Genomic DNA, 22,534 nt, shown 5'->3' with positions numbered 1-22,534 from the left:
CAACCCCAGCAAGGTGTACTTCTAGCCTCCTCTTAAAGACCCCCAGGGTAGTGTCAAAGATCAAAGTCTTTGATTTCAGATGCCAATGGCAAAAGGTCAGATAGCAAAAGGTCAGAGGCTAACACAACAAACTCTGTGGTTGTAATTTATCCCTCTGTATTAACAGTGTTGCATATACACACCCCTATCTGTGCCTCATTTGAAATCGCTTGAGCTTTTCATACGAAAGAGAGAAACTGACCTTGACAGCCCAGCACAAAAGATAAAGTACCTGTTGTAAGGAGATTAGCTGACTTTAGTAAAGTTGTAAAATTAAATATACTATGCGTGCCATCCTGTGACCAAACAGAACCAGTACCACCCAAGTAAAAATAACCCCCCTTTTTTATGAAACCTGAGCAAACAAAGAAAGCACAAGTGCCAACTCATTAATTATTTATGATTGGCGTATAGTAATTGGTCACCTGTGTCAAATAAAACTTTGAAAGAACTTCCGCCCAAAGCAGAGAGCAGAGAACTGTGTATACACTCAAGAAAAACAGATCGTGCATCTCTCTGCCTATGTTAACTTTCTGGCGTATCTTGTCTTACCGGTCCGTTTATCTCTCCATCTTTGGCTTTATCTTTCTTATCAAGAGCTCTTAGTAATATGCAGACTGCAATGGCTTATACGAATCGCTCGGAAGCAACTATCTTACCCACCTTGTAAATGCTGGGTAACATGATATCTGCATGCTGTAACTGAATAAATCAACTCCTCTGCCTATGCTGCAAGCCATCAGTAGCATAAGTAAAATAAACCTTTTGTGAAACCATCACGCTGTGTTTAAATCATACTGACTCCTGCTCACTGTTATCACCCACCTGCCCGGTCATAAATCCCCCTCTTCACACCAAGCCGGTCGTGCCGACCCAGGCTCGCAGGTCAAGGGTGCACCGGCGTTATGCGGCGCTACAGGTAGGAGCCAGCACCACTTCTCTCGGAAGTCGGTTCCAGATCCTAGCCGCCCTGACCGTGAAGTAGCGCCTCCTGATATCTAGCCTAAATCTACCCTCTGCCAGCTTGTGACCATTACTCTTGGTCACTCTTGGTAGTGCTCGGGGGAACATGGACTTCCCCAATGCCTGCTGGTCCCCTCGGACTAGTTTGTAACAGGCCGCTAGATCCCCCTTCAGCCTTCTCTTGTGGAGGCTGAACAGGTTCAGGTCCTGTAGCCTCTCCTCGTAGGGCCTGCCCTGCTGCCCCCTGATCATGCGAGTGGCCCTCCTCTGGACCCTCTCTATGTTGTCCACATCCCTCTTGAACCGTGGCACCCAGAACTGGACACAGAACTCCAGCTGCGGCCTGACCAGTGCCGCATAGAGGGGGAGGATCACCTCCCTGGACCTGCTTGAGATGCATCTGTGGATTCATGACAAGGTGCGGTTGGCCTTCCTGACTGCATTCCCACACTGCTGGCCTATGTTCATTTTGGCATCAATGACGACTCCAAGATCCTTTTCTGCCTCTGTACTGACAAGAAGGGAGTTCCCCAGCCTGTAGGTATGGTGACGGTTGTTCCTCCCCAGGTATATCATGTTGCACTTGTCAGTGTTGAATCCCATCCTGTTCTCATCCACCCACCCCTGTAACCTGTCTAGGTCCGATTGCAGCCTATTCCTCCCTTCTAGCATGCCCATACCCCCACCACATCTTAATGTCATCAGCAAATTTGAACAGGGTGTTTTTTACCCCCTTGTCCAAGTCGCTGATGAAGATGTTGAACAGTGCGGGCCCGAGGACCGAGCCCTGTGGAACCCCACTGCCCACATCCCTCCAGGTCAAAAATGACCCGTTCACCACCACTCTCTGGGTGTGGCCCTCCAGCCACTTGGCGACCCATTTGACTGTCTGGGTGTTGACACCACAGCCTGCCAGTTTCCTAATGAGAATGGGGTGAGAAACAGTGTCAAAGGCCTTCCGAAAGTCCAGAAAGACTACGTCCACTGCTACCCCTGCATTTGGTGACCTGGTCATAGAAGGCCACCAGGTTGGTCTGACAGGACCTGCCTCTAGTGAACCTGTGTTAGTTGCCCCTAAGCATAATCTCCCCTGCTGGCCCCTCATGGATATGTGCCGGAATAAATTCTCTCAAAAAGCTTGCCTAGGATCGAGGCAAGACTAACTGGCTTCCTGGGTCCTCCTTCCTCCCTTTTTGAAAATGGGAACCACACTGGCCCTCTTCCAGTCCTCTGGCACCACACCAGAGCACCACGAGTGCTCGTAAAGCCATGCCAGGGGTTCTGCAATGACCTCAGCCAATTCCTTTAGTACTCTAAGGTGGAGATTGGCTGGACCAGCTGATTTGAATACATCCAGTCCCTCCAGAAGTTCCCTAACTAGTTCCTCACTAACCCTTGGCCTAGGTGCGCCTCCCTTGGGACCTAAGGGGGGGCCCAGAGGGGAGGTGACTGTTCCAGTCCCTGCTCAGGAAAATGGAGGAAAAGAAATCGTTAAATGTGTTGGCTTTGTCATCTGATGTGACAACCAAATTTCCTATCATGTCCTGCAGGGGCCCCACATTACCCGGAACCTTCTTTTTACCCCCATGCATTTAAAAAAGGACTTCTTGTTGTCCTTGATCCGGGAAGCTAGTTCCAGTTCCACCTCCACGTTGGCCTTCCTGACTGCCCCCCTGCATCCCTGAGATACTGCAGTATAGTCCTCCCTGATGATGGCCCCTCCCTTCCATTGGGTGTGCGCCTCCCTTTTAGCTAGGATTCCCCTTGTTTGGGTGGTCTGTAGTAGACCCCCACCATTAAGTCTCTTTCCCCGCAACTGCCTTGGATTCTAACCCAGAGCACTTCAGAGTGCCCCTTCTCTGATTCTTTGCTAATTGATGAGGATGTGTATTCCTCCTTAATGTAGAGTGCCACGCCCCCACCTTTCCTCCCTGTCCTATCCCTTCTGTACAACCTATAGCCCTTGATATTCACTGCCCAGTCATGTGTTGGGTCCCACCACGTTTCAGTGATCCCCACTATGTCTGGGTTGGTGTCAGCTAGCAGGAGGGTAAGTTCCTCTTGCTTGTTTCCCATACTACGAGCATTTGTGTAGAGGCATTTGAGGCTTCATGTGGTTGTGTGCACTGGCCCCCTACTTTTAGCATTTCCCTGGCCCCTGTCACTTACCTGTGTATATGTTCTGCTCGTTGGCCTAGGCTGGGCTGTACTTGTGGGTGTTTCTTGGTTTGGCAGTCCAATGCTTCCTCCACCCTCATCATCCTCTTCCCACAATGAGCCTAGTTTAAAGCCCACCACAGGAGATCCGCCAACCTAGAAGAAAACACACGCTTACCTTTAGGGGAAAGGTGGAGCCCATCCCATCCGAGCATGTCTCTGGTCGTGATGTGCTGGTCATTGTCGAGGGAGCCAAAGCCTGCCTTGAGACACCATTTCCAAAACCACCAGTTGGTCTCCGCGATGCATGTTGCATGCTGTCTTCCACATCCACTCACTGGTAGGATAGAAGAGAAAACCACCTGTGCGCCTATCTCCTTCAGCACGCCCCCCAGAGCGTGGTAGTCCGCCATCCGGCGACCAGGGCTTCTCCTCGCCGCATAATTAGTACTCACATGGATTAGGACCATGGGGTAGTAATCGGTGGGCTGGATCACGGCCTGGATCATCCCCTTCATGTCCTGAATCTTTGCTCCAGATAGGCAGTACACCTCGTGTGTCGAGGGGTCTTCGTGACAGATGGGGCCCTCTGTACCGCTCAGGATGGAGTCGCCTATGACGATCACTCGACGCTTTTTCCCTCCTGGCCTACTTAGCTCCTTCGGCCTGCTCAGAACATGGAGAGCATGGAGTTGCCTCCTCTCCAGTTGCTTCCTCTTCTTCCTTCTCCTCCAGAGTTGCCAGGGCCTCGTACCTGTTCTCCAGCTGGACTGGAGGAACTGGTACTGCTGTGTTATGAGCAGCCCTGGTTCTGGAGGTGACCGTCTGCCACTCTGCAGTGGAGGGCACCTCCCAGGATACTTATTCCTTGGGTGTGTGACCCTGCAGGGAAAGGAAATTGCTGTCAGTTTCTTCCTCTGCCTCTCTGATTCCCCTCAGCCTGCTAACCTCCTCCTGGAGCTCCCTCACCTGCACCTCCAGGGCCCTAAGGTGGGCACCAGCAGGACAGATGTGGGGGTCCCCAATCCCTGCCCCCCCAGGCCTTGCTGGGCAACATCCGCAGGCCAGGGGGTGGGGGGGTGGAGGCCTCAGACAAACCCCAGGAAGGCTGCGCCCCCTGGGCATGGGCCCTGGCAGCACTCCATGTCAACACCATTGTAGGAGTTGCTGCTTGTTTCTGGCTTAGTGCAGTGCCTTCACCCCGTGCTAGCAGGAGTCTCCCTCCTGGCCCTTCCTGCTTGCCCACCGGCGTGCTCTGTTCGCACGGCTCGGGAGTGTGGCTCCCTACCAGCTCAGTTAAGAGGGATCCGGGGGGCTTCCCCTCTGGATCCGGCTCAGCTGCATTGGTCCCTCTGCCCCACTTACCTTAGGGTGTTCAGCTGCTGCTGCCCCCGCTGCTGGCTCCGCTGCTGCTGCGTTCGCCTCTGCTTCAGGTAAGGTAAGGGGGCACACGTGTGTGCGGGACACAAGTGTGCCTGGATCCCTTCTCTTCTCCCTGCTCCTGGCTCCCAAGTCTCAGGAGCTACGTCAAACTGCCACTACCCCAACAGCCAATCAGGCACTCTGATCTTCCCGGAAGTGCCTGCCGGCAGTCCTGCCCCCTATGCTCCCCTGCTGGGGGGATCCGGTGCCTCCTGAGCCTGCTCCCTGAGGGTTAGTCCATTTGAATGTGGATCCCACACCACATTATTCTGCAAACAGCCTGGGAGAAGTGGCACTAAGTGGGTGGGGCCTGTTTCTAAACAACAGTTTTAGGATCACTGTAGAGATTATATTAACATAGCTCAAGATTCAAATCTCGGTTTCTATTAATATTTAATAATATCTATAGCTTAAGTAGCTCTTACAGGAGAGTTTGAGACTAGGCCAAAACAGTTTGCTCCCCTGGTACATACGTTCAAGGACTGAGGTTCAAGTCCCTAGTCTGAGTCTGAAAGGACTTGAACCTTCCACACCCTACGTGTCTGCTCTGTTCACTGGGCTATTGGGTCCTGACCAGAAATTCTAATCTTGCCAAAAACTGACGCATATGTTTAGGTAGTAAAGTTTGGTTTTAATTAATTGATATTTGATGAAAAAAAATCAACAGAAAATGTTTTACCATTTCCAGATTGTGGTGGGCTCTCTGCTTTTGCCTGGCAAGCCTGGCTTGGAGAAGGACACTTTGGATTGGTGGAACATTTCCACCAATCAGTTAACAGCTGGGAGGGGCTTGCCCTGCCCCTCCTTGGGCGGGGTGGAGATACGATGAGTCCCTGGACCTGATTGAAGACTGTGTTTTGCAGGTCTGGCAGACTTCAGGGACAGGGCCTCTGGTGTAAATAAAAGATGTAGCAAGGGACGCAAGAAGAGTGGAGCCAAGAAAAGCTGGAGACCTCTCCCCCCAGTGGGCAATAGGCCCAATGCTCCTGAAGCCATCACTGGAGTAGCAGCCTTGGGAGCAGTGCTAGACTGCTCAGGCTGCTGATGGTGCACAGGAACGGTGTGGGGAGACCTGGCCCTGGGAGTGGTGTGAGACCACTCAGGCCCGTCATGGTGTGTGGTTCAGTGCACGGATCCCAGGCTTTGGGACCCACAAGTGGTGGCTCAAGCCTGAAATCCTGGCAGGCCCAGCAGGCGACACAGTGCTTGGGGCAGCATATGGGGCAAGGGCCTTGGGAGCCAGGGAGCACCGGAAGCTATTTGAGTTAGCCACCCAGTGTGAAGATAGATGGCTGGAGCCTGAAGGGCCCAGCCTGTGCTAAAAGATCCTTCAGTGCCGAAGCCAGGGAATGTGGAAATAGTAGTGCTGCAGCGTGAGGCCCAGCACCCAGAACCCAGCAACAGTGGTGCAGCAGCTAAGAGGAGCTGAACCCTTGGTACCCAGAGCAGGGCGTAGGGTGGGGAGGAGCCCAACAGTGCGGGAGAGGCCTGGAGAGGTGCTTCAGCAGAGGAGACCCTATCGAGATGCACCCTGACCACCACCACCCAAGGGAGTGTGAGTCATTGGGCAGCTGGGTCCCACAGGGGAAAGACTTTGGGGTGGGCAAACCCAGAAAAATGGGTGGGTGAGCAGCTCCCCACCTAGTCAAGGCCCTAAGGGGAGGGGCCCCTGGTGCTTCCTGGACACCCCTGCAAGGGACCCCATTGGAAGGAGGACTGTCTCTTGCCATAGACCAGGGACTATATTAAGGAATAGAAGTTGTTAAGATTGTTCATGTTTGCGCCTTATATTTTGTAACTGAAATGTTGTATTGTGATGTTGTATTGTGTTGATGTTGCTGAAATTGTTTTATTGTGATGGGTAAATAGTAGGACTGTGTGAAATGGCACCATTCCATTTCATCTTGAGTTTAGACAGTTCAATGGAACACTGTTTCATATCGAATTTCATTTTGAGTTGAAACAGTTGTTCCATTCCATTCCGTCGAAACAGAAAGGCTGTTTTGACACTATTGCAAAGTTTCGCTGGGGATGGGAAGTCAGCCCAGCTGGGCTGCTTTCCCATCCCTGCTAGATCACACTGGGGATGGAAAGCAGCCCAGCTTGGCTGCTACCTGGTTCCCCATGTTACTTTGCACCGGGGTGGGAGGTAGCACAGCTGGGCTGCTTCCTGGACCCCTGTGCTAGATCACACCGGGGCAGGATGCAGCTGAGCTGGGCTGCTACCCAGTCCCCTGCACTAGATCATGAAATCTAGCATGGGAGACTGGGAAGCAGGCCAGCTGGCACGATCTAGCATGAGGGAAAGGGAAGCAGCTCAGCTGGGCTGCCTCGCTACTCACTACCAGATCTTATGCTTTGACCCCAGCCTATGGTCAAAAAGTTTTGACTTTTGAAATGTTTTGCATCCTCATTTTGTTTCAAGCTATTTTGACGGCCTTTGTTTCATTCCAATTTTGTTGTTTTGACCTTGAAATTGGTTGAAACAGTGTCAAAACGAAACAGCCAGCAAAATTTTGCACAGCCCTAGTACATTTTTTTAAAACACCCTGTTGATTTTTTGGAATGCTAGGTCCCCTAACTGGATAGGGGTCCATTTGATGCCTATCTTTCTGTATTAAAGAAAGAGGCAACTGTTCCTCTGTAGGGGTAAAATCACATTTCCACTCTTATACTTTGCATGCCCCTTTAATTAAGTACAGGTTCCCCACAGTGAGGTGGGGAAGCTGTGGGAGTTTTTTTTTTTTTTTTTGGTAGATATATTGTTTTCTCTGGGGGACTGTTGTTGGGAGTGATTTTCCCACAGTGTTATTTAGGGTTTGACCTTGGTTACTGATTAATGTTCACTGTGTAAATATATGTATATGATATTTAGTTTTATGTTTATGTGTATTATAACTCCATAAATTGTATATAGTTAAGAACTTTCGGCTTGAGTTAACTCTATAGAGGAAAGAGGGATCTGCTCAAAATTCTACCATCCCTCTCACAGCACCCCCTTCTGCTTATCCATCACATCCAATTGAGAATAGGGCACACCCTTGGGTGTACCTGGGTTATAAGATGTTAGATGTTTCTTCTGTCTGTAAAACTAGAAAGATATAGAACAGTGATTCTCAACAGTGATTTTTTTATTTGCTTGGGGGAGGGGAGTTTGTTCTGTTTTTTATTTATGAAGACAGCAGGTCTCAAGATAAGATTGTCTCAAGCCATATATACTCCATGCTAAATCCTGTATGGGTTTTCACATCCACAGCATAGGGAGGCAAAATCAATAATAAAACACAACAATAAAATGTTGCAAATTGAAGTCCATATTCTCTTACTGCTCATAAAAAACATAAGTGACTGAGTCGAGGGCTTTCAATGAACCTCTTGGAAACTGTATGCTACAGATTCCAAATTTGCTTTCACTTCCTGCACAGGAGAATAAAATCTGTAAATAGTTTTAAAGCCACATCTGTTCTTGAATGATAATATTGTGAAGACATGGCGCTGACTCTTGCTGAAAATAAACAGATCTTAAACTGTCAGTGGAACTGCTTCTGAAATCAAGTTTTTTCTTGTAGTTTATCCTTTGACTCACTCAAACTGTCACACAACCAAACAGCAAATGCAATCACATTTTCTTCTATATCTTCACTATCACTTCACGTCCAGTCAACACCACAGAAACATTTCAATACAAATGATAGCAGTTCTTCTATTAGAATGCTGACAAGGCACTCTAAAGCCACACTACAAAGATATTACTGGGGACAGGGAGAAAAAAAACCTTAACAAACATTTTACACAACTATCTGGTAAGCATGCAACTTAGGGGACAAAGTTGGTTAAGTTTAAATTTAAAATGTATTTTTCAAAGAGTCTATTTTAGTAGCAAATGTGTACACAAGTAAGAGATAAATTGTTTAAGTGATGATCCATTAATAAACATGCAGTGCTTACAGACATCCCATGCTTATTGTAACTAAAAGGCATTTATGCGAGAAAGCGTCACTAATGCAAAAAATGTAAACACTGCAAAACTGACCTATGGCCACATAACAAGGAGTTATTTATTCCTGTAAGGTCACATCCACAAAATACCACATTAAGACGGGTGAATTCTGTTTACTTTCCCCTGCAAGACATTTTCTATAAACAGATATTTGTCAAAGTCGCATACAATTTCCTGTCTCAAATTGCATTACTGTGTGGGTGTCTACACATGCATTTAAGCACGCCTAAATTTAATGTGCATTAGCTTAATGTGTATTAAGTGGGTTTAGGCAAACATCTACATGTGCAGTTGTTAAATCGCATTAATGCTGTAAGTGGACTGACTTGGACCTAAAGTAATCCCAAGTCAATCCACACACATAGTGTTAATGTGCTTTCACATGTCTACGTGTTTGTTAATTTGCTTTAACTACTTGGACCCACATTTTCCATTTTTAAAGCGCATGCACTTATAGATGTATACCCTAATGTGCCTCAAATTTGGCTAATGTGCCTTAAAGCATCTTGTCTAGATGTACCCAAAAGTGATTTACTTCTCAAATTTCCATATATATGGAATTGGGAGACAGAGAATATAAGACTATACATCTTATATATAGACAAAAACTATTTCAAAGAGGGCTATCCAACTTCAGAGTGGCTACGTGCTTCATGCCACAAATTGTGGGCCCTGGGGCACACACCAGGCAGGCTGCACAGGCTCCAGAGGCTTCCACCTCCCTCCCTCCCCCCAACACACATACACAAAAGAAATGTCTAGCTTTTGTGGAAAGGTTTGATATTTTATGAGAAAACTTCCTCAAAAACAAAATATTTCATCCAAAAATACATATATATAGATTCTGACAAGACTGGGACAGGATCAGGCAGGAGTAGAAAGGCAGAAGTGTTTGGTGGCCTCACGAGTATATTACTGTTCAGAAAATGCAATAGAACTGCAGGCATTCTCTTGCTCTCAACAAAAAGTTGTAAAAGAAAAGGCAAAGAAGAACGTCTTTATGGTCTGATCAACAGAGAAGATGACAGCCATTTGCTATTATCATATATCCCATTAGCTCAAGTGCCTAAGACCATGTTGTCGATAACTTGTGGGTGCCAATATGATGTCACATATTAGAATTTATTTTCAGATTGCATTCTTAAATACATAGGAAACAACAAACACAAAGTTAACTGAAAAAGTACTAATGTAACCCTTCTGCCAGGCATCAGCAGGGAACAAGAAAGACTTGGTTCACATTTCAGGGTACCCAATAAGTCATACTGTTAGGGTAACTGTATTTAGATCTTGGGGAACATTGAATCTGCAGCTGAATAAAAGGCTATAGCCTGTGGCCCAGCAAAGCTGCTAACCACAAGGCAGAATGATATATTAAAAATAACATTGCAAGACGCTTAGGTAAGCATTTTTCCTAACAATGTGGTAGTGTTATATGATATATAGCTCATTGTGTAAGGAGAACAAGATGCAGCCCACCAGCTATCGTCAGGAGATAAAGCAGAAGTAAGACCTTAAAGATGAAGAAGGAGTCAGCAAGAAATGGCAAGTGACCAGAGGAAGGGGAGGTCAAAGTCTTAGGCATGCACTCATAGCAAAAAGGCGTGTAAATGCGTGGAATGCATAGGCAATTACATGCTAATGGAGTAAACAGTAAACAGAAGCAGAGCTCGAGACAGGCGGGAATATGGGTGAAACAAAGGAGGGACAAAGGTAAAGTAAATGTTAATGAGTATAAACCAAGGTGTATAAATATAGAAAGAACTCATGTTTGTGGCAGCTCCCTGGTTTGTTGGAGCTGGCCCAAAGATGTCTCCACTTTGAATAAAGCTGTTGCAAACGATGTGTGCTAGTGTTTGCCCTCTGAGCAATTGGATCATCGTCTCCCTAGTCGTTGGATGCCACAGGGTCTAACACATACCAGTGGCTCAAGCCCCGACTTCAAACCCTGGCTGTGAGAGATAATTACATGCTGTGTCCTTTTCTGGGAGAATTGTAAGAGTTATCTACACAGGAAGAGGGAAGTGATTTTTATGTTAATCATTAATGAACACTGTACCTGAATGGTTGTAGGTACAATTCAGAATGTTCAAGCACAGACTGTGCAAAGCTACTGAACTGTTTTCCCTTTACAGTTTAGGGGTGCTTCCAGAAAAGTGCACACATGCCTGTTGTTGTGTCTCAAAGCAGTTTGAGATACCACAAGAGTCATGCTGGCAATGAAAAAATGTTACCCGGGCTGCATACTTGCAGCATAGACTCTAATTTCAATACTGGAAAGTCCTGGTATGAAAAAAAAATGCTGAAGAAAAGTGGCACAGGATGTGGTCTTGGAGCATGCCCTGAAGCAATCAGAGGCTGGGTCCTCCAAAGATATGCTCTGACACCCAGCCAGAGCATCTCTATGCTTGCCCCCTTCCCCTGCTGCTCCAGCGTGTAGGGGCAAATAGGAGCGGGGCAAAGCTACAGCAGTGGCTTGGACCCAGGCTCTGTCCCTGATAAGTAGGGATGTGGGGGTGGAGCTGCTCAGAAATCTTGGAACACTAAATTTGCTGGGATGTCCTGTATAAACAAACCCCACTTCTCACAAGCAGTATAAACACAAAAGAACAAATATATTACAGAAAATAAAGCCAAAAAAACCACACACACATACCCAAAACCCAAAGGAAAACACCAACTACAATGTAAAACACTATTAACTACAAGACAAAGTTTACAGGTTGCACCTTCTTAGGCAGGCTTCACCCATGCCCAGGCAGTCTGGGATTTGGGGGTTCCTCAAAGGGCAGTTCCAGGGGCCTGCACCCCTATACCAGCCCTTCAGCAATGGGATGGGGGTGCCCACACTGGACAGTCCTATGAGCTGCTCCTTTGGTTCACTGTGCTGCAGGGAGTTCCTCGACAGCGTGGGTATTTATGCATTGCAAGGGGCTTCATTGCTCCTGGGGAAGTGGTAGAACATGAATACTCACTTCTGCACGATGGCTTTGAGAGTTTAACTGTGGCTTTTGTCACACTACCGCACCCCAAAATCCCTAGTCCCTATCCCAGCTCTGCTGGAGCAGAAAACTGCAAAAGAACTTGGAAGTGGGGTCAGGCCTGTAACACAGTGAAGCATGAATCAAGAACAAAAAGTGCCAGGCCTCACCTGGGTCCAAACCACGCAAGGCTCCACCCTGGCCCAAATCTGCCAGCCAAACATACAGCTCGGGTTCAGCCACATAACTAAGCTAAGACACAATAGCTGTAAGACAGCAAAAAGGGCCCAAGCCTATGTGGCTGCAGCCTGGACATCCAGTTACACTATACCACTTGGCGGAGACACAACAATTGTAAAACAACAGAGGGGTGCCAGGCATATGTGGCCAATAATTACCAAGACTGCATTCTTGGTCAGTCTGCTTCAGGGTCTAACACCCCCACAGTATTACCCCCTTCAAAACTCAGAGAAAAAATGGGAAAAGAAGAGGGATGGAATAAAGGTCTCAAACTCTGAGGCGGATTTTCTCTCTTTGTACCTGAGGCTTTCCCTTCACATAGCTTTAGCTTGCCTAGGGCTAACATACAACTGGGTTTTCCTAACATGTCCTCTTTTTGTGTCCTCTGATCTTTGTCCAGGTGTTTTTTTTTAAATATGAATAAATGTCCTGGATTCTGCTCTGCTCAGCATTAGAATTTTCCCAGCACTTCCTGGCTTTTCCTAGCAAGGAGCTGCTTAGGACTGGAGGGGTGGAGGCAAGGGGCATCATGTGTGTGTGCATGCACATGCACATGGATGGCATGCAGCCAGATAGACTGGTGGGACCAGGCTTGGGAGCTGGATTCAGGTAAGTCGATGAGGAGTGGGGGTCAGAGGGCCAGGGCTTGGGGACTGTCTAGGGGCAGGGCCGGGGTGGGCAAAATATGGCCTGTGGGTCAGATCTCGCCCACGAGGCCATACTATCCAGCCTGCAGGGCCCCTAAAAAATTTAGAAAATTAATATTTCTCTGCCCTTGGTTCCCATCAAAAATGACAAGAACCAAGGGCAGTGGGACCCAGGAGAAGCCAGGTGGGCTCCCACAACAGCAGGGCCCGCCCAACCCCCACCCCACCAGCCAGAAGCCCCAGCAGGGAGCACGGTCCACAGTGTGGGGAGGGGCCACTATTCCCCACCCCCCATTGGCAACTTTTCCCTGGGATCCTTCCCTCTTCTTCCCGGCACAGAAGAAAGCAGCACTTCCCACCACTGCCTCTGTGTTGCCCAGCATGCGAGTGAGCTTCAGGTGGGCAGCAGCAGCAAACACTGCCTACTGCAGCAAGGGGGGGGGGGGGGCTGTAGCTGCTGCTGTCACACACAGCCCCAATAGGTGAGCCTGGAGCCAGCACAGGGCCTAGGCTGGCAGCAGGGCCAGGTTACAAGCTGATGCTGAGTGCAGGGAAAAGTGGCTCCTCACCTCACCCGTGCCTGAACCCCCACTTGCAGCCCATGTGTGGCTGCCTGTGCCTGCTCCAGACAGCCCCGCGTGGGCTGTGAGTGGCTGCAGCAGGGAGCACTGGCCATGGGGCAGGGGAGGGGTTGCTTTTCCCCTTGCTCAGCACCAGCTTCTTCCCTGCTGTCGAGCAGGGGGTCAGGGCTGTGTGCTGCCCCCCACCTGTACCACAGTGCTGGGAGGCACTGAGAGCCAGTGGGAGCATGGGGCCTGGACTGGTCCCAGGGCCAACGCCAGTGGGATGCAGAGCAGGGCAGCAGAAGTACAGGGGTCCCGGGCAGCAGGGGATCTATGGAGCCAGGCCAGCTGGTGCAAGCCAGCCGAGCTCCACAGACCCCTGCAAGCCTGTGCCCTGCTTTGGGCCCACTGGTGCTGGCCCTGGGACACTGGTCCCAAGCTGGGGACCACAGGGTGGGGCACCTTTCGAGGGGTGGGGCTACTCATGTGACCCTTGACAGCCTGCCAAAACTGGGTGAGTGGCCCTCCACCCAAAATAACTGCCAGCCCCTGTCTAGGCTGTGTGTGTGTGGGGGGGGGAGGGGATGCATGTGTATGTGTGTGTGGAAAGGGTGTGTGGAGGGGATGGGTGTGTGAGGGAGGGCAGGTGCCTGCTGGCAATGGGGGAAGCTGTCTGGGTGCTGGGGCTGCAGTAGGATAGAGGGGGTGAGGGAAAAGGTGCCTGCCCTTCCAGTGGGGGAAGGGGGTACATGAGCCCTTCAAGGGTAGTGGAAAGCTTCATGGCCAGGCCAGTGGCACTGGGCCCAGTGCCCTAGCCCACAAGGGTGGGGAAGCCAGGAGATACTGCAGGGCTGGGGGGAAAAGGGGGCTCTGGGTTGGGAGTGAGGAGCACTGAAAGGGCTGGGGGGACTGTGCATTGGGAGTGAGGGGCATTGGTAGCATCAGGGGGCTGTAGGTTGGGAGTGAGGGGCACTAGAAGGAATGAGGAGCTTGTGCGTTGTAAGGGACACCAGCATGGTTCAGGGGGGTGGGGTACTGTGGGTTGGGAGTGAGGGGCAGCAGCAGGGATTTGTGGGGGGCTGTGGCTTTGAAGTGAGGGGCAGGGCACCACCATATCACTGCCCCACCCCCCAAACATATTGCCACCCCCCACAACAGGTGTACTGTTTTTTGGAACTGGAAATATGGTGACACTAAGCTTTCTTTTCCAATGGAAGTGGAGGGACAGGACACTCCGGCATGAGGAGCAGTTTCTCCAGTTCCCAATTCAGCTTTATAATTCTTAGCAGCCCCAAGATGAATAGAAAGAGCCTTAGTTGAGTTGTTCTTATATACCTGGCATGACATCACACAAGCCTTGTCCAATCAGGGAGTGCCATGCTCCAGTCTCTCTCTTACTTAATCTGCCTGAAGGAGCCTTTGCTCCCCCTGGCCAATCAAGCCAGAGGATTTTACATATTTCACCCAGATACAAGGCATTAGTTTACAAGGCAGAGCACATGGCCAGAACAACAGAGGCCATCATGCCCACATGATCAGACTACATGTTTTCTCTTAAAGCAGAAGGCCAAAGGACAAATGGGGGGAAAAAGGAAAAATGGTAAAAACAGACCCTCCCCCCTACATACTGCACAAAAAACAAAGGCACACACCCTGCCATATATAGCATAAGTGTGTGTGGGTGTTACATTAAGGTTGTAAAGTCAAGCACCTGAAAGTTTTAAAATACTAAAATTAAGGTTACCTGTGCAATCCTAATTGAGCCCCATGTGTTATGCATTATGCTACAGTGTTTAATTAGAAATACAAGCACACAATCATATTTGATGTTCTAAGGCAAATGAAAAATAGCTGCCTTAGAACAATGCTTTTAAAGAGTACCAGTGTTGTATTTCCAGGCAAGCTGTACCCTTCTGATCCTCAGGAGAAGCTATGTTCACAGATAAAACAATATTGAGTTAAAGGATGTCATATAAATGGCTCTCCTCAAGTAACTTGTGGAAAAAATACCTAAATTTGAAGCATAATATAAAACTCTCATTGGGTCAGCCATACTAATTGCTCCTTGCAGATGTGGAAAAAAAAAAATTACACTTTGCTTTAAACTCTGTGCATCCCTGCACTGAGCCCAATGCATGCCCAGAAGAGGCAGAGCATTATTTGGACCTGGCTCACCCGATGTCTGTATAGATCCGGCACTTTAGTGGGGCTTTTTTGGTGCTTTCATCTAACAGCTGATTGAATCATCTATTAGATAAAAGTGCCAAAAAGTCCTGCTAAAGTGCCCTATTTATACAGAATGTCAGGTAGCCAGGTTGTAGCTGTATTGGTCAAGAGGAAAAAGGAATCAGGGCTTGTGGTAGAGGTGATACCTTTTATTAGACCAGATTTTTGGGATACAACTCCTGCCTCTGTTTAAGGTAATTTGCATCACCACAGAGCCTCATAGGAGAGCTGAGAAACTCCTTACCAGCTATGAACTGACTGCCCAGAGGACTTTTCCATCTATTGACTCCTCTGTGAAATCCTATGAAATATGAACTTTCATTTCTACCCAGGAGAATTGTTACAATATTTTCTCTGATGCCTGATGAAGGGTGTTTGTGCCTGAAAGCTTGCAATTAAAGATTTTTTTTTTTGCAAAAATCTTGGTGGTCTAATATAAGATATCACCTCTACCACAAGCCCTGATTGCTCATATCTTAAATTGTCTGAACATGGATGAGGAAATCGTGATTTGTTTACATAAAAATAAACCATACAAAAACAATTCTGGCTGGAATAAATAGGCAGGCAAAATGCCATTTCCTTTAGAAAGCCCTAGCAAAACAAAAAAGAGAAAAGAAAGTATCAGACAATAGAACAGAAAATAATGTAGCCAACTGAATAGATCTGAACACTATAAAAGAAGTCAGTCTTAAAACTGAGTGTGCTGTATTTAGAATGTGAAATTAGTCCTGCACATGGTGACGACCGCTAAGCACATCACTATGGAAATTGAGAGCTCACAGCAGGCCTGCGGAGACTTAGAAATCTGGGAAATCAATGCACTATGTGCTGCAGCAAAGAATGATTCAGCAGCGTGGCCTTATACGTACTTACAATCTATGAAACTGTTCAGGAGAAAACGTAATGAGACAAGTACAGTGAAATAAAAACACTCTGCAATTTTGTAGCACCTTAGCCAGCAACACAGGATCTCAAAGAATTTTGCAAATAATTCAAGCTCCTAGTACTTCTGTGAGATAGGGCAGGAATTACAGCCAAGACTACACACTGTTTTACTGAGGCAAAATGGCCACCCACTTAACAGCAATACCACGCAATGGTTTAGGGGAAAAAAGTATAATATACTATAGATGATTGGAACTGTGAGGTGTGTTCAAGCAAAGACTGTCATTAATTTGGCGATGTTATGAGCGTTAAAACCCAACCCTTTGGAAGGATGACATGGTCTTTATGTGTGTTGTGCAGCAAAGCGAAGGTGACATGGCACTGTTCTTCCCAACCTATGGAGAGAAGAATAACATGAATGTGAATATTGCTGCTTAGGAATTTTTCCAAAAAACTTCTTATCAGAAAATGAATTTGTTTAAACAAAAACAAGTTTTTGCAGAAACATGCCAGATTCAGCAAAATTTAGGTGTGAATGGTTTGTCAAATTCAGGAAAAAAGCCAGAGAGACAGAGAGCGAACTCCATCCCAGAATAGCCAATACTTAGGTGGCCAGGACACTCATCTCAGATGTAGGAAAGTAAGTTTCATTTCCCTCCTCTGAATTAGGAAGAGGAAGATTTTCAACCTTGGTGTCCAGCATCATAATGAATATCTTAACCACCAGCACACTGGGTCTTTAATGGTATGTATCTCTCAGTCTCTCCTGCGGGATTGGTGCCATTTTGCATAAATAAATATTAACTGAAGCAGGGACTGGAAACTGTTTTCTCTCATATTGTAATATTACCACAGGCAGCTGATACATGGTAACAACCCCCTTCTCATACACACACACACACACACACACACACACACACACTTTTGATTACAGTAATTATTTTTTATGCACAAACCCTTAGGTACCTAATAATGTGGAGGCATGTTCTGTCCCTCCCTTGCATACATTGCCTTTCTTGTCCATTTGTAATAGAAACTCTCCTAGATCATGGTTGTCCATTACTATATGCTTTTACAGTAACTACTATAGAAGTGTTGAGTTGTGCCTCTGGGCACTACTATAACATAAATGTGAAGGCACATAATAATAGTGAAACCATAAGAATCTATTGTCTTGTGTCCTTTGTAACGGAGTGGAAGGCTGGGTTCATATCATTCAGACAGGCCTTTGCGCAGAAGACCAGGCAACATGAGGAGCTGCAGAGAACAAGGCTGATGACAGTTTTTAGGGGAAAAGGGGAAAAAGTAACAGGGAGCATGGCAGGGAAAGCAATGCCACAGAGGAATGGAGAAGAACAGTTTAATGCAGAAAAAGCAGCCTCAGGTATCACACTGACAAAGAGAAGTGCCTGTTTGGAGTGCGAGCTTCTAGTCAGTGATGATGGATTTTGACCTGGGCAATGTGAAAAATAAGATTTTTTTAATTATAAGCACAGACTAATGGATAATAAAATGGAGATTAACTTTTAAAATAATAGTTAAGCAAAATTTATCTTGCAAACTACACTTGCAGAAAAATAGGTCTCAGATAAATGTTAATATTTGCTTCACACCAGAGTGTTGTTTGACCACTTTTAAATCCAAGTTGTTACCAGCACTAGAAAACAAGCTGTTTATAGACTGAAAAGAATGCATAGAACTCTTCCTTGCTACTTTTTTAAAGGAACATTCTGTTCCTATATCAAAAGCACATTGTACTTTAATAAAATTGGACCCTATATTTACTGTACCAGTGTGATCTACTGGTGAAACGACGAACAAGTAATCAAAATTCCTGTGTTCTAACCTTCTATAGTTGCTGAGAACAGCTTGAAGACATCAGATGAGTATACCCTGCAGACTATTTGCCAGATGGCAAATAAAAAGAGCATCAAATATATTATTTTTTTAGAAACTCATAATTCAGGAGTTGGGAATGCTGCCTACAACTTCAGAACTCCTTTCTTTTGTAGACCACCTGATAGCTGATGAAGGGAGAAAAGTGGTAGCTCTGTACCTATCATACAGAGGGTGCATCTACATGTGTGATTAATTCACACAAATAAATTCTGGAGCTTATTGCTCTGGAATTTTTGTTCCTGGATGAGCCATTTGAATGTGCACCTGGGAGCAAAAAACTTCAGAGCATATTGCTCCAGAGTTTATTCATGAGCAACATGTAGAGTCTCCAGGCTGGCAGGAGACCCAGGGCATCAGCTTGCCAGCCCAGGGCTGCTTCAACAGGGATCCATGTGCTATGGAGGGGCTGGCTGGTGCACAAGGATGCTTCAGCATGTGGGCTGCCTGCCAGTTAGCCCCGCTGAAGGGCTTGTATTTACAAGTCCTAACCTGCTGCTGATTTTATTAGTTTTGTATCCCCTAATAGGTGCGCACATGTAGATGCTGAGACATCTACTGCATAGTTAATAATTCAACTGCACAGTAAACATCTTGCATAGATACACCCACTAAGTACCAGAGTCAGCCAGCAGGGGAAGTCAGAGCCGGAGTCCAGCTTCCCTCCTGCTGGCTAGCCTTATGGAATAGTAGTAGAGTTCATACCCAGCAGCCAGAAGAGACATGGGAACTTAGTTCCCCCAGCCCCCACTGATGTCAATGGCAATTAGCTGCCCCAAATCCTCAGTGGATCTGGGCTATTGATAGTACCAGGGAAGGACACCTCTAATTAGACCACAAGTATGTAGAGAGGGACAGTGAATTAGGTACCTAAACAAAGGTGGGGCTGACACTGTTACTATAGGAACAAATCATTACACACAACAGACAGAGAGATGTGTATGAGCATACACACAAAGTGCAGAGGGAGAGATGAAGCTCTGTATATATACACATGGACACGCAGACATGTCTTTATGCTAAAAATGTAAAATGCAGTGCAATGGGGCTTTTTGGGGCAAGGGTAAACAAGCTCATCTCCAGAGGCAGTTCTTCATCCCACCATCACACTGTCAGCTTCTGGATTAGGCTTGCCAACCCCCCCAAAAAAATTAACAACAATCTTCACACTTTTTACTGACAACCAAACTTTTTTTTTGATACTGGTTTTTACTGACACGTTTTACATAATAAAAATGTAACCCTTCTTCCAGGCCCTGGACAAGGGTAAGGTTCAAATTTAGGCATTTAATACCAACCATAATAAAAAAGTGTGGTTGTCAATAAAAAGTTTGCAGTAAATTCTCTCTACACTTATGACTGCCTACCTATGACCAAGTAGTGCTATAGGTAGGTGATGGGATGCATCAGCAGCATATGGCTGGCAGGAAAAGGCTACAAAGACCTGAGAAAATGTTCACTTCAGGGTACTGTTCTCTCACTTAGAGACCAGGTAGTGCTGCTGTGCTCTGTCTATCCTTCAACTCTGCACCCAACTTTTTTCCAGCCAGGGATCTTGAATCAAGCTCCAGATGCTTAGTGTTTTTAGAGATGGCTCAAATTTTTAAACAGATTTCACAGACAGGCATTTTTAGCCTGATTTTTTACTGTAAATTTACAGACAGTTGTTAGCCCTGTCTTGAATCTATATTTCTTTATTGCTAGCCACACAACTGTAATAAGGCAAGCCTATCACTAGTTTAACACAAACATACTCTAGAACAGGAGCAGGCAAAATATGGCCTGCAGTCCATATCCAGCCCACCAGGACATTCTATCTGGCCCATGGGACCCCTAAAAATTTTATAAAATTCATTTTTATCTGCCTCTGGCTGCCTGTCAAAGATGACAGGGCCAGTGGCAACAGGAACCAGGGGGAGCCGGCAGCAGGACATAGCAGCTGAGCAGCAAGGCCCACACAGCTCCACCTCATCCCCAGCCCCCCACCCCTCCTCCCACTCCCAGCCCCACCCAGAAACCTCTGCAGCATCTAACTGGGCAACACTTTACCTGTTCCCTGCCCTCCTTCCATCTGAGTAGAAAGTCAGATAAGATTGGACAAAGGGAGGGGGGAAAACCACTGTGATCCACCCAGCAGCTAGGAACCACATGGGCCCTAGAAGATCCTGAGAGTGAGTAGCCCTGAGCTACTTGCCAAGGCAGTTTTTTATACTGCTGGGGACAGCACAGGTGCTGGCCCTGGGCTCTAGCTCCACCTGGCTGCAGATCTGGGAGGAGCCAGGCAGGGTTATTTTGCCCCAACTGGCACAATTTACTTCCCAAGAAAGTGCATGTCTGAGCACTTGTGCTGAGGCAAAAAGCCCCAGCTCAAATTTGCGCTGCTTCTATTTAAGCGCATGTGCTTGCATGTGTGGACGCACCCATGATGGCTACTTTCACAAGAACATTTAATCATTGGGAATAATGTCTCTATATACATAAAACTTTGCACTATACCCATAAAAAATTGTCTCAGAAGGGATTTATAAACCCTATGAACCCATCTAATAGAGAGACATGACAGTGATTTGTTAATCTTAAAGCTGCTGAAAAATACCTTTGTGTCTTATAGTACTGCAAATGGGCCACTCCAATCTGAATCCTTGTAAAAACTGATTTCAGGCATAGCACAGAGCTTTCAGAAACAGTCAAAACTCAATTGTGTAGTGGATGCCTGATCTGGTAGGTTACTGGTTCAATTTCATTAGAAGACAAAGGTGATTTTAAATCAGTCATTTGGTATCTTCTTACAATAAGAACACAGCCCATACAGAGGTGCGCTTACTCCAATTACAAATGAGAAATTGAAACTTAGTGGAACCAAGCAACAAGCTCAAGGCCATAGAAGTTTGTAACACATGTGGAGCTTGAACCTGGGCTTCTCAAGTACTAAATTAAGCCCTGGACTAGGACTAGGGGTTCCAACCTTTCACAATCAACTTAAAGTAAACCACAAGTCACTTATAAACCAAGGAAAGAATGTGCACCCAGGGGTTTGTGTCCACTTATTTTGGTTTATATTCTTACCTTGAGGTAACTTCCCTACTTGGGCAAGATAGAGATTAAATCATAAACAACTTGAATAATGTGAAATGCATTTATCCATGTAGCCTCCTGCACCAGTTTAATTATATTAAACTAACATGTGAACTTACATCAAGACAACTTGCTGGTGCAGACAAGCCATAGGTCTAAAAAGAGTTTTGATCTCATGTCAGTGCTACACAGAAAACTTCCCACAACAACAAAATCACCCCCGATCATTCCTGCTCCCCTTGTTGCCAACTGTAGGAGAAACTCAGAATTCAGTGGGCACCATGATAGAAGCCCAAGAAGTAGAGCCCTTTTGGGGAACAACTGGGACACTGGTAGGACACAGTGAAAACTTCCTTTTCTTATTCCTTTATTTGGTTTACTCTGTGGAGAGAGGATTTCACTGAATCATAAGCATTAAATTTATTTGAAAAACACAACAGTACTTCTCATTTAGAAGGGCAATTAACTGACCATGTATCCTGAAGGATCCATCTCTACTGATAAGCATGTTAGATATGGCATCAAAAGAGATCAGCAAATTTCAGAGGAAAAAATCTTTACATTTGTGAGTCACATATTGTGCAGGAGTGCCCGTGGCATTTTGCAAATCGAAAATCCACTCTGTCTGCTTAAAACTGATTGCAGATCAAATGTCAAACTTGCTTATGCTGAAAGATTGATTTCTTCTGCCATATATAATTCAAGCTCCTTTTGTTTTTGTTGTCTTTCTTTAAGATATTTTAAATCACTTTTCCTGTCATTTAAATAAATGTGTTTGGTTTAAGTTTCCAGTTGTCTTCTCTGTCTTCAGCTCAAGTCATACTTTATGAGGGTTATGGCAACATGGAAACAATGATCTCCTGAAAATAGAAATGTATATAAAATGTAACTGAAATTTTTTATAATATTTCGCATGGACTTACATTCCATCAAGGGTCTATTATATACACACAATAACATACAATACATGCTACCAACAATTATCAATCACTACTGCCCTAGACAGTGTGTTCCTTTGAAGGGACAGTGATCTAAATTCAGTCTGCTCCGTGTAGGAACAGTTACCATCAGCTCATTCAGCATGCATAGGACTTCAGCCCCTAAGGTCTAATCAAGCTGGCAATTTTCTGACATGCTGTCATCCAAACAAAGTGGCATATAAAATCCTATTTCAATGACCAACATAACAAAATGTTCATGGAACTAAGAAAACAAATGTAAAATCCACTCTAATTAAAAAAAAGACAGACTAAAGATGTTTTCAAATTATAGCTAGATACTAGGGCAATATAAAAAAAAATCAAGCACTCAATTCCAGCTACTTTAAAAGGGCTTGAAATGCAGGTGGTGAATACTCCACACTTTCTGGAAAAACAAGCCCATTTACAGTGCAAAGAGATTGGGTTCATTTATGGTGCAATGACAGTATACATTTTT

General features: G+C 46.1%; 1 protein-coding gene across 2 annotated transcripts in view; it reads left to right on the top strand.

Moving 5' to 3' along the window:
- The window catches only part of EFCC1 (EF-hand and coiled-coil domain containing 1), a 154,327-nt gene extending 147,023 nt beyond the window's left edge, over positions 1 to 7,304 (top strand). The window contains exon 9 of one of the 2 annotated variants that reach the window (XM_090021889.1): positions 5,445 to 7,304. In XM_090021889.1, coding sequence (XP_089878015.1) covers positions 5,445 to 5,626 — 182 coding nt within the window. In that variant the 3' untranslated portion in view covers positions 5,627 to 7,304. The remainder of the gene's footprint in view (positions 1 to 5,444) is intronic. The other variant, XM_090021888.1, reaches the window with a different exon arrangement.
- Positions 7,305 to 22,534: the final 15,230 nt, after the last annotated feature.

Source organism: Crocodylus siamensis, chromosome 11 (genome assembly GCF_052110815.1).
Source record: "Crocodylus siamensis isolate JL-2025a chromosome 11, ASM5211081v1, whole genome shotgun sequence".
NCBI lineage: Eukaryota > Metazoa > Chordata > Crocodylia > Crocodylidae > Crocodylus > Crocodylus siamensis.
Note: the sequence above shows the minus strand (reverse complement) of the source record. Positions and strands in the feature narration are given on the sequence as shown.